The sequence below is a fragment of the Nanorana parkeri genome, unplaced genomic scaffold (assembly GCF_000935625.1).
Source record: "Nanorana parkeri isolate BGI_ZX_2015 unplaced genomic scaffold, ASM93562v1 scaffold238, whole genome shotgun sequence".
Classification (NCBI taxonomy): Eukaryota; Metazoa; Chordata; class Amphibia; order Anura; family Dicroglossidae; genus Nanorana; species Nanorana parkeri.
The window spans coordinates 367,460-380,229 of record NW_017306506.1 but is presented as its reverse complement, the minus strand read 5'-3'; the positions used below and the strand labels follow the sequence as shown (position 1 = coordinate 380,229).

Genomic DNA, 12,770 nt, shown 5'->3' with positions numbered 1-12,770 from the left:
AAATGTTTCTATCGTTTAAAATCATTTTCAGCTGTTAGCAGGTTTTTTGGATGCCTGTCATGAGGTTTTAATAGCGGCTCACTGCAGAGCACACGGAGGTGATGACAGGGCTCTGATTACACTGTGCTGTAGCCTGTCCCAAAGTCTGAATACTGCTAAAACAATGCAATTCGGACCCTGCTCTACACACGGTCTACACACCAGATCAAGCAATTGCTATGAGCAGTCAAATATTTGTATCTCTAAGTTCTTACAAGCACAGCAGGATAGATTTGAAAACACCTTACCTCTCCTGGCGGTCTCATGAAGAGAGCACTGACAAGGTGTGGAAATAGGGAGGTTGTTGGAAGCAGCTTGGTACATTGCTGGCTGCTCAGCAGCCAACTGCACATGGAAAGACCGTTGCTGCACGAGAAGCAGATTACCACAGTTTGTGGTGCTATATTGCAAGGAGGCATTAACACTTGGCTTCTTTTATCATTTGTTCATACTTGCCCTCAGAGGTGTGTGTTAAGAATTGCGTGCATACTATAGTGTGGTCAATAAATTCACAACATACAATGGTGATGTTAAAAAAATAAAAATAAAAAAAAAGAGGCGTGCTTTAAGCACTAGGTGTGTATACCAGGCTTCAAGAATATCCTTGTAGCTGCAGCATCTGTAGTGCTGTTTGACCTTTTCTTATTTTATTTATTACAGGTATTTATATAGTGCCCACAATTGACGCAGCACTTTAAATCGGTCCCTGACCTCAAGGAGCCTAAAATAATTTTAAGACTTAACCAATAGCTTGCATACCTGCATTCACTGATTTTAGGATTATAGGAGTGGAAATTGGTTTTTTTTTTTTTTTTTCCCCCTCAGTTTTTTTAGGCCAGCTGATTTGTACAATTTATAAAATGTTTATTTCCCATTGCTGGGTGTTGCACTAGGCAGACTTGGCAACAATATAGCTCTTTCTGCATTACTGTAGATGCTTATAAATGAACACGTTTCAGAGTTTGTTCATTGAGTTCTTCATTTGGTAAATAATGTGTCACTGTCTTCTCATGCCAACTTATGGAACAAAGAGCACCAGTATCATATTATACAGGATTTATATAGTGTCAACAGTTTGTGCTGTGCTTTACAAAATAAGGAGAAAGTACAGCTACAATGCAATTCACGACAAGAGGGTTAGGAGGGCTCTGCTCGTGGGAGCTTATAATCTAAAAAAAAAGGGTAAGTGATACAGAAGATGGTAATTGTGTGGGGGATGAGCTGTTTGAGAAAGTAACATTTCACTTGTTAGGCAGGCTTGTGTAGAAGGCCAACAAAGAGGGAGCTTTAATAGTTGAGAGATTCCATTGAGTGCTTTTTAAAGTGACACTAAACTCGGGCGTTAAATACTAAAAATGCATTCAACTACCTTTTTAACAAAAATGTATCTTATTTGTGTATCACTCGACTGTAGACCCTTAAATCATCTCTGAATTCATACGGACACTGTCCTTCCTTCTGGAGGGGGGCTACTTTTGTACCCATGGTCTCTGTGTGTGTTTTGTAAAGTAGCCACCGCTCCAAGCTCGCTCCCGTAGCTATAACTCCAATACAAATGAGCCACCTAAACGTGAGCTTATAGTCCATCACGGGAGTGACCTTGGAGCGGTGACTACTTTACAACACACAGGGACCATGGGAAACAAAAGTAGCCCCCCTCCAGAAGGAAGGACAGTGTCAGCACCAATTTAGAGGAAATTTGAGGATCTGCATACTAAAATTAACTACATTTTTGTTAGCAGCTAAGATAAGTGAATGCATTTTTAAGTTTTAACCCCTGAGTTTAGTGTCATTTTAACTATGGGGATTACCAGTGCATGTTTTAGATGGGAGGAGAAAATGTCAGATAGGGAGAGATTGAAGATGTTAGAAAGCATAGAATAGAGCAAGAGGGTAACCAAAGTAGCTGTGCGGTAATGGGGTTGAGGGGGCAGGTGGTGATACAGGCAACCTTCTCAATAGAAGTGAGTAGACAATGGCATGTTCAGGGAGATAACTGGACCGTCTAGATCTTATCACAAATTGCATGTATCTTGTTTTTTAAAATGATTGGCAATGACCTGGGCAGTGAATGAGTTAGGGGTGGTGGTAGGGGAGGACAGAGTAAAAGGTAGAAAAGAGTTGATGAGTACTGGATAAGAGGATATTGGAGAGTAATGAAATAGGTCTGTTTGGCAGCTTGGAGGGAGGAAATATATTTGAGGGCAACTTTTATATGTTGCATAGTCTTGTAGTGACTTATGTTTACGCCACACTCCCTCAGTAGCACAGCTAGGTCTTTTAAAACTTCTGTTTGTTTTTTCCTGGGGTTGTAGTGGTCAGGGCCTACATTTGTTTTTCTGGGGTTGTGGTGGTCAGGGCCTACTTTTCTGTCTAGTGAGAGGAGCAAGTGTGTCTAGGAAAAAAGGAAATGAGCTATTGTGGATAGAAGTGGTTAGGGCAGGAGAAGGTTGAGATTTTGTTGTTGAGGTAGTCATTAGCAGAATACAGAAGAAAAGGGTTGAAGCATCCAAGGTTTCTACTGGTGACTGTTTGCTTGTTGCAGTGATATTGTTTGAAGACGTACTAGGTGTAAAACTGATAAGGTTGTGATCAGAGAGATGAAAAGGGGTGTTGGAGAGTTTGCAAGGAGTGCAGAGGTGGGAGAATACAAGGTCAAAGGTGTTGCCATCAGGGTAGTTGGAGAGATACTCAGGGTGATACCATTAACAGGAATGTTGGTCACCAAGGATAGCCAGGTAGAGAAGTAGTCAAGGAAGCATGATCCCAGTCCAGGAGGCTGATGAATCGGAGCAATTCTCAAGAAACTGAAAGACAAATACTGAGCTTTAAAAGAAAAGAGGCGCGGAGAATAAGGTGTAGGAAGAACTTAAAAGCGCTCTGTGGGAATAGGTTTCTATTTCCACCTCCTTTTCATCGACTGGGTCTGGGTGAGTGAGTCCATTTGGAGGCTACCATAGAATTGGGCAGCTGGAGAGGAAGATTTAGATTCCTGAATCCAGGTTTCAGTAATTGCAAATATAACCAGTTGGAAAAGAAAAGGTTATGACATAGTTGCACTTACAGACTAAGTGGGCATTCCAGAGGGCACATGAGAAAGGGAGGGTTGGTTCTTGGAAGCAGGAGAATAGAATTCGTGTCTGTTGGGGCTGCTGCTAGTGGAACAATGGTGCTGGGTGTGTGGGGGTGAAATGTGGATAGTTTACGGCCGGGATTAAGTGAAATATTCCCAGGTGTTGGGAGAAGCAGGAGGGTGAGGGAGATGAGTGAGATTTATATAAACACTCATACCTCCGTGTCCTGGAGGTTATATCCGGATGCCAGTTCAGAATGAGCTTGAGGTGATAAGTGCAGTAATAGGGGGAGAGGACAGGGATAAGGTGATTTTTAATGTGCTGCTGACAACTAAAAATTTGGTATTTCCTATCTTTATGTTTCAGTGATAGTAGTCAACATGACAAAGTTAAAAAAAAAACCTACCTAAAAGCCCTTTTTACTTACCAAAATTTGTGGTCATGTGACACTTCTGAATCTTCTCTCCGTCGTCTAACGCAGAAGGAGGGAGGAGTCCGGTGACATCACGGACATCAACGTCACCGGGCTCCTCCCCCCTTCCCTTCGTTGGCCGACTGAGCCACTTGGGGAAGGGGGGGGGGGAGGAGTCCGGTGACGTCGATGTCCGTGACGTCACCGGATCTGCGACGGGACTCCCGGAAGACCCGGAAGCCGGCGGAGAGGTGAGTACCGATCAAAACATTTTTGATCAAAGAAATTAACGATTAATCGAGGAATTAATCGTTAATTTACGCAGCCCTAATATATATATATACACACACACATACACTGTATTTAAGCTGGGGTGGAGAAGAGTAACAACCGTTTAAGACAGTATTGTGGAAAGGAAAGGTTGAGAGAGTAATGATTAGACTGAGAAAACGAGCTGGATTAAAAAAAAAAATGAAACTTTGTCTGCAGTATGTCAGGAGCATTGTATGTAGATACTCTACTTTCTTGTTTCTGGCTTAGTCAAAGTGCCAGGACAGTTCTCTCAAAATAGACACTTTGTTCACATACACATGGCAAGGGAGCCAATGCCCACTGGCATTGGCACTCTCCTTTTCTCCTTTTAAAGAATAATCCTGGGAACCTAGTGGGGCCCCCCTCTTCTCCAAATATGTTCTGGATGGTGTCTCAGTCCAGTTTTAATACTGTATGCTTCACTTCAATGTGACTTAAAGCCAGACAAATGGCTAAATGCATTAATGAAATACATACTAGGGGATATATTACCTGCTGCAGCATTTGTCCTTTCAGTTCTGACATCTGCCACTCAGTGCAGTCTTGTTTGGCAGGGCAATTATCTGCTACAGTTATCTAAACCAAAATGTTTTCTTTACCCTGGTGAAACTGCCAGGAACTTCCTTTCTTCCCCTGTCCTAGGGTAATAAAGCAGGAGCAGCTTTGTCAGAAATGCAAACGTACTTATATGTACTCCCATCTGTTTATTTACCACTTTGCCTGGAGTTAGACTTTAAAATGTAATTCCACTTTCTTAGTTAAATCTGAAAAGCCCGTACTATGGCACGTGTTCCCATTTGCACAGCATACCTAAAAATATATATATTATTTTAACCACCTCCCATCCGCCGATCGTTGAAAGACGGCCGGCCGGGAGTCTCCTGGATGCGGGTGGGCGTCTTGCATACAAGCGGTCCGGCGTCTGTGAAGACGCCCGATCGCTTGTATGATGGAATTGAAGGTGCGCCCCCCTCCTCCTTACCTCTGGTCCCTGTCCCCGCCACTGCGATCCCGGGCGTCCATCCATCCCGGGCGATGTGGCTCTGTGCACTGAGAACGGAGGGAGATCAGTACCCGATCTCCCTCCGTTCTCCTTCTGGTCTCGGAATGCAGGAAGTGATGTATTTTACATCACTTCCGCATTCCTCTGTCACTCTCCGGCGCAATTTTAAGGCTTGACATGTTTGGTGTCTATTTACCCGACGTGATCCCGCCTTTTATATTTTACCAAAAAATTGTGTAAAAATAAATGTTTCCTAAAATAACAAAGGGAAAACAATTTTAAAAAAAAATATTCGGTACTTTTTTGTTTATATAGTAAAAAATATCTGTCCCCAAAAAATGGTATAAAATTCATTTCAGTACAGCGTTGCATGACGGAATAAACGTCAGCCAAAGTACCGCAGCGCTGAATACTGAAATATGGCCTGGACAGGAAGGGGGTGTAAAAACCCCGGTTAGCAAGTGGTTAAAGTGGACCTTTACCCCCTTTGACTAAAAAGCAGACTGATATGAAATCATCTTATGTTCATTCGCTGAACAAACATATTTTTATTTTACTTACAATTTCTTTTTTTCCCCACTTCCTGGTCCACTTTGGCACACATGATGCAATTGTGCCCAAGCATTGCATCCTGGGAAGGTTACATCAGCAGAGCATTGCTGGGAAATCTCATCTGTAATCTCATGAGATCTGAGGGAAAGGCATTTTCATCCCCTGAGATGTGCATGGTCACATGTCCTAGTCACATGCGCCAGAGTTCCAGGAAGTAAAGGGATACCTCGTTATCTGTCCTTAGTTTAAAAAAATGGCCACTGTGAGAAGACTGGAATTGAAAAATAAGGTATGCAAAAAATAAAAAGCCAGCAATTATCTAAATATCTTCTTGTAGTTTGTCATTGCTAAACATTTCTAAAGGTGTGTTTTTGTTATTTTGAAGATCTGGGTAATGTTCCTCGTTAAGTGGGTGTAATGCCAATTTGGCTGCAAAAGTGAAAATACACTTTAAAATTTGATTTAATGATGAACTAATGAAGTTTTTCCATGACCAGGAGGCCTGTGTTTGCCTCGGTCTGTAATGTTAAGAGACTACTGTATGGATTTTCTTTACACTGCTTTAGCTGTACAGACTCGCAGGTAAAAACTACATGCATTATATTTGTTGCAGAATGTGGTAAATATTTCTCATTTAAAATGGCTTCTTCCCTTTTAGATGGAATTACAGATAACATCAAGCCAGTTGGAGTCCAGCCTTGGCACAGCTGTCGGAAATTAATTTATGTTCGACCAAATCCCAAAACTGGCGTCCCTCTTGGTCATTGGCCAGTGCCAGAATCCTTCTGGCCAGATCAGAATTCTCCAACACTAGTAAGTCCAGGAGTGTGTGTGTGTACTAGAGATCTGTGAACAACCAGATATTTACGTTAACGTCTTACACCTTACATATAGCAGATTGTTGCTAACTGTAGGGCACATGGTTTTTCTGCTACATGCCAGGAAATGAAAACTAAATGGGGGGGAATTTATCAAAACTGCACCAGACTCTGGAGCAGCTGCCCGTGGCAACCAATCAGTTTCTCTCTTCAGTTTGTTCAGTTAAGATTTTAAAATGAAAGAGAGAAGCTGATTGGTTGCCATGCACAGCTGCTTACAGATTTTGCCTGCTCCAGTTTTGATAAATTCCCCTCAATGTGTTTTGCTTAGAGACCTATCCCAATTTTGACTGTACTTTGATATGGGTAATATACACTTTCTCTGTCAACAGCCCCCGCGGTCCTCCCATCCCATTGTGAAGTTTTCCTGCACAAATTCTGAACCGATGGTCATAGATAAGCTGCCATTTGACAAGTACGAGTTGGAGCCATCGCCTCTGACGCAGTACATTTTGGAGAGGAAATCACCACATACGTGTTGGCCTGTAAGTTTTTATCAGTCATGGGTAGAAGGTGGTGGGCTAGATTGCCTCCTGGCAACATTTATCTTTTGAGAAACTACAAGATCAATGTTTAGTAAAATGCAATGTAAATGTGTTTAAAAGCACTTCCTAATGGTTTTCACGTAGGCAGGCCTGGACAAATCTTGTGGAATCTAGTAGCCAGCTAAGATAATTTACAAGCCAGCAAACTACAGCTGGTCACCATGATTGGTATTTCCCAGGTTTTATTTTACTGACCTATTTATACAAATGTAGTATGTGGTAAATGTAGTGTGTGCGATTTGCAATGAAAACAGACCCAGATGGTCCTGGTCTCCATTGCCCTGTTTTTGGTTCACCGTACTTATCTATATTCATACGTACACAGTACTGACCCATATGCTTTCAGTCTCTCAGTACTGACCCAAACTTATCCAGCTTCCCTTGTTATAAGAGAAATGAAAACAAAGAATACACCGCGAGGAAGAAACACTTGTGACTGAGGAAATCCAGGTTTTTACTAGGCGCCATCTAATTGCGGCCAGGGGGGGGTTGCAGTCAATAAAGAAATCCTGTTTCTACTACACACCAATAATCAGTGGCCAGGGGAACTGTGATCAATGAAACAATATTTTGCAATACTAAATCGCCAGAGAGCTTTTTTTTTCATTACCATGGTAACCTGGCGACTGGGATTTGTCCAGCACTGCATTCATGTGTAGAATAGGTGAGGTTTGGGTGATAAATACGCTTTGGGGAAAGTGTTTTGAGAACTGGTGATACAGGCAACTCAGTGATGACATTTTGTTTTTGTTTTATATTAACCAGGTTTTTGTAACAAACAGTGCCAAGTACAGTGAACTTGGGCATCCTTTTGGCTACTTGAAAGCAAGCACTTCCCTGAACTGTGTCAACTTGTTTGTAATGCCTTACAACTATCCCGTTCTTCTCCCGTTATTAGGTAAGTCTCAGAACATATGTACATTCTCTGACTAAAAGGGGGGTTGGGGCAGCTCCATCATTGATGAACACTTCAAAATCAACCTTAATTGCAGGCAATTAACCACTTGCCGTCCGCCCGTTGTAAAAAAACGGACGGACGGCACTGCAGCATTGGTGGGTTGCCGTCTCCAGCGGGCGCGCACGGGCAGAAAAGACCCAACCAATGCAAACACCCGTTACCGGGTGTTTCACATATAGACTATCGGTTTCACATATAGACGATCGGCGGCTCCATAGCCTGCTGATCGTCTATATGTGCTCGTTTTTTCGCACCCATCCCCCGCGGCCGCCGTTTTTTTTGCCCCCTCCCCTGACCCCTCACCTTCAATCTTCAATCCCGGGATCCGCTGCCCCATCTGCGGCCCGGGATCGGGTCGGGAGGGCGTCAAGAGGAAGGGAGATCAGCTCCTTGCTGACCTCCCTCCGGGCTGTGAATGCAGAAGTGATGTGTGTTACATCACTTCTGCATTCACCTGTCAGTCATCTGGCTGCTCTATCTGTCCCTAAAAAATGGTATAAAATTAATTTCAGCGTTGCATGACGGAATAAATGTCAAAGTACCGCAGCGCTGAATACTGAAAAATGGCCTGGATGGGAAGGGGGTTTAACACCGTGGATGTCAACTGGTTAAAGAAGAACTTTGGGTAATTAAAATTAACCCTTGCAGTGGGGCTACCCCTGCACTGCAAGGGCTAAATGCTGGTTTGGGTCTAGGGCTGCAAATAAGTCCTACACACCTGATCCTCCAAGCTAACCTGTTGCAACAGCGCTTCTTGCTGCAGCAGCATAATGTCCCTCAGTTTCCTCACGTCCTACACACTGTGTAGGACGTTATGACTCGGGGACCTTAGACCGCTGCAGTGGAGTGGGAGAGAGGCACTCCAGAGACTGGTCTAGGAGCAAGCTTGGGGGTTCAGGTGAGTATAAATTTGTTGTTTTCAGCCCTAGAACAAAACGACAACTTAACCCTTGCAGCGCAAGGGTTAATCTAAAAAAAAGAACTTGGCATTCTTTAAAGTATATCTGTGTTTAAATGAAATACATAGACTTCCGACCTGTTTCAGAAAAGGCAAACTGCCAGGTAGGAATGCTAATGCTCCCGCTTCAGATCTTTATGAACTTTCCCAGAGCAAGCCTGCAGACAAGAATATATGAAAGCCAGACAGCCAGGAGAGTAGTATTTTCAGAAGAGATCAACAGTAGCAGTCTTCACATTGCACTCAGCACAGATTTCGTTTAACAAGAAAATCAAATGTAAACCAAAAATAAGCAGAAGAAATTTTGTAATGTGCATGTTCTTAAATGAGCTACTAAAAATGCGTTTTGTTTTTTGTTCCCCCCCTATTGCCTCACAGACGACTTGTTTAAAGTGCACAAGGCAAAACCATCTTTAAAGTGGAGGCAGCTTTTTGAAAACTACTTGAAAACAATGCCACCATACTATATTGGAGTAAGTGTTTTGTCTGTATCATAGCTATTTAAGTCCCTGTCATTGTTTTGCTTTTGATCCTGTTTTGGTGCTGAATTTCTTCCTATTTTTCAGCCTCTAAAGAAGGCACTAAAAATGATGGGTGCTCCAAACCTCATTCCCGAAAACATGGAATATGGATTAAGCTACAGCGTCGTCTCCTACCTCAAAAAACTTAGCCAACAGGTACAGCATGATGTTACTGAAACCCTGTTATCATTTTGTGGCTCACTGGTGATCAGTTGCGGAGTGCACATTGACAGGCGCCGGGATGCCGAATGAATGCTATTCTGTGTTGACCTAGTTAGCTGGATAAAAAGTGCTGCAAATCGGATCCAGTACCTAGAGTCTTGCTGGCATCATGACAACGTATAAAAGCTGCAATGCACAACAGAGAAAATGACTGGGAAAATTATAGTTAATGAAGCCAGATGCACATTAACATTGTGTAGCTTGGATTTCAACACATTAGCTCAATAACTGAGCTTGTGCATTGAAGTATGAATACTTGCAGTAGAAAAGCGAAGGATTCCAGCATTCAAGTTTTTTGCCTGATACCAGCAATTTTATCTTTTTTTTTATTTTTCAAAAATATTTTATTAGATTTTCATCAAAATAATACAAAGCAATACAAAATAATACAAACCATTACAAAATAATACAAACGAAAAACCCCGCTGGGTTACCTCGGTCCATGTGACAATCAAGAGCCGTAAATAGAAAGAATTAAAGCTGTGTTCAGTTACAATATATCCCAGAGGCACCCAGGAAGTGCGCTGATCACCCCCCCGAGCTCCCGATGCAGGCTAACTCAGAAAAAGAACATTATCGGGAAACAACCCATTACCTATGCAATCTCAACATTTCCAGATCTATGTGATAGACGGGCCAATTTTATCTTTAGTGCAATGTATCTTCTTTAACGGTTTAGTTCCTAAGAATTTACAGTCTGACAGTGGGAGACCTCTTCTATTTCCTGATATTGATTGGTGGGTGTGAGAGTCTGCCTTCAGAGAACCCATACTGATCAACTGCCGAGTAGCTCCCAGGCTACTGCTGCTTTCATTGGTTTGGTGCAGCCTGGCCTTGAAAACCTGTTTGCTTTCATTGAGTTTCCAAAGATGACCTGTGCCTTCACATGCAGCTCTCGGCAACGGGAAGTAGTTTTCTGAGGCTTAAATGCGTTGTGTTGAAGGCACCTGAGTGATCTAATTGGTGATGACCATAAAGTTGCTCAGCAGACAACTGGCTGTGACTGGGCACATTTTTCGACCTGGTGACGGGCAGCACTTTTTTTCGACCTGGTGACCGGGCACATTTTTTCGACCTGGTTTACCATTTTACTGCGTGATAGTGGAAAACTTCAAGGCCCATTCCAGTGAGATGCTTGTGACTGCTTGAGCTCATGGACCTGAGAGTAAAAATAAGCCGTTGCATATCTTATTGCATGGGCAAAATGTTTTCATGTTGCATCCTTTGTAGCAACAGGATGCATTTTATTATTGTTTACATTGCCTTAGAGGGATAAGTGGTTTCCTTATCATATAATGAAGTCCAGAAGACTGCTGTTGTATTGAAATGGTGTAATATCATGCATCAACTACAGTGTTTCTACAGGGGTTCCTGTGAGTTGCAGTCAGATCTAGATTTAGTATTAGATCATTTGGTAGCGTGCAGGACCAATGAATGCATAATCCGGATTGGTGAGTTAGGAGTTTTGTTTAGGGTATTTTGAAGAAATATTTGCTTATGTTAAGCCCAACCTCAATAAATGGGGTCAAAATCATGAGGTGATTGAGCTGTTTCATCTTCAGATCCTTTTGTATTATCTTCATATTAGAAATGTAATCTTAATCTGTTGCTTTCTTCTTTTTTTTTTTCCCCAGGCCAAAATAGAATCTGATCGAGTTATAAGCTCCATAGGGAAAAAATATCCACAGGAAACCAGTATTAAAGTAAGAAATGGCAAAATGTTACCTTCATTGGCTGCCCGAAGTGATTTTAAAGAACTACTGCAGGAAATTACAGGTGAAGTGCCACAGAGGCAGTTAGATGTAAATGTGAAGGAGTTTCCTGGCTTCCAGATAGCCCTGCTGAATAAGGTTTGTTGAAGTTGTAAGGACTTTTGTGTGTAGTTTTTTTATTTTTTTTCTGAACTGCATCTTACTGGCTCTTAATATTGTGCAGGATATGAAACCACAGACTTTTAGAAATGCCTATGACATATCTAGAAGCGGTCTCCTGGATCATCTGACAAGAATGAGGACAAATCTTCTCAAAACACGCAAGTTCTTCAGCGTACAAGACGAAGGTGAGCAATATACTGTGTGATGTTGGACTTGGGATACTTCTATACCGCCAGATTTTATTTAGCAGTGCTAATCGCTAAGCAGGTGGAGATCCCATTGTAACTTGATAAGTGTCCTTTGCCAGGTTAAATCTTGCAGGGCAGTAAGGCATTTAAACACATTAGAGAACGCTGTTTTGATTTGATTTTTTTCTATTTTTGAAGAAAAAAGTAATTTTAAATATGACTTGCTTCCCTTTCTGCACAATTCGAGGAATGCACTTCCCCCTTATCACCCCTGCCCCCTCCTTATCTCTTCTTAACTTTATTGTGAATGTATCCCTTTACAGATCACGTGCATAGTGTACCCATAGTTCAAATGGGAAATTACCAGGAATTTTTAAGGAACATCCCTTCACCCTTAAGAGAGTTAGATGCTGACCAGCCAAGGAGACTACATACATTTGGAAATCCATTTAAACTGGACAAAAAGGTAATTACCAAATGGTGTACGTGTACAGCACCACAAAACACCTGTTACAATACCCTACTGTACCATCCTCATCTGGTGTCCTGTCTGTATTTTGCATTTTAATGCTGATGGTGTTCACTGTTTGTTCGTTCCAGGGTATGATGATTGATGAAGCAGATGAATTTGTATCTGGTCATCAAAGCAAGCAGAAGCGCCCAGGAGAGCCTAGCATGATGGGCATCCCAAAGAGGAGGCGATGTATGTCACCGCTGCTACGAAGCCGGCCCGTGTCGCCTGTTGTAAACAATCACATAGAGGAAAAAGCATCCCCATCTCTCACAGAGGATTCACCAGAATTGCTGAAAACAGATGATGGAGATAAAAGTATGTATATGGGCTTCCCTTACATTATTAATTTGAGGTAAAGTAGTATTAAAGGGAGGGCATTTTCTTACCTTTTAATGCATTCTCTGTATTAAGGTAAAAAATGCCCAGTACCTTTCTGTGTGTCTCCCACACTTACCTTTCAGTGCCGCTTGTCACCGCTGCCGGTCCCCAAAGCAATCCTCCATTCCCAAACGTTCTGGTTGCGGGGAGGAGATTGAGGGCAGAGGAGCCATAGGCTCCTTCTCCTGTCAATCAACCTGTTGGGTGGAGAGGAGGGGCTTGGCCTGCTCCAGGTGTGTGTGTGTGTGTGTGTGTGTGTGTGTGTGTGTGTGTGTGTGTGTGTGTCTACAGAGGACCTGTCTCCGGTGTTTGCTACGTGTGTGTAATGCATGTGTGGCCTGC

At 42.5% G+C, this 12,770-nt stretch overlaps 1 protein-coding gene across 1 annotated transcript in view; it reads left to right on the top strand.

The window, feature by feature from the left end:
• The window catches only part of INTS6 (integrator complex subunit 6), a 56,707-nt gene that overhangs the window by 37,971 nt on the left and 5,966 nt on the right, over positions 1 to 12,770 (top strand). Inside the window, exons 7-15 of the mRNA XM_018556444.1 lie at positions 6,051 to 6,205; positions 6,603 to 6,755; positions 7,581 to 7,713; positions 9,110 to 9,204; positions 9,298 to 9,408; positions 11,109 to 11,324; positions 11,410 to 11,533; positions 11,860 to 12,002; positions 12,137 to 12,365. Coding sequence (XP_018411946.1) covers positions 6,051 to 6,205; positions 6,603 to 6,755; positions 7,581 to 7,713; positions 9,110 to 9,204; positions 9,298 to 9,408; positions 11,109 to 11,324; positions 11,410 to 11,533; positions 11,860 to 12,002; positions 12,137 to 12,365 — 1,359 coding nt within the window. The remainder of the gene's footprint in view (positions 1 to 6,050; positions 6,206 to 6,602; positions 6,756 to 7,580; positions 7,714 to 9,109; positions 9,205 to 9,297; positions 9,409 to 11,108; positions 11,325 to 11,409; positions 11,534 to 11,859; positions 12,003 to 12,136; positions 12,366 to 12,770) is intronic.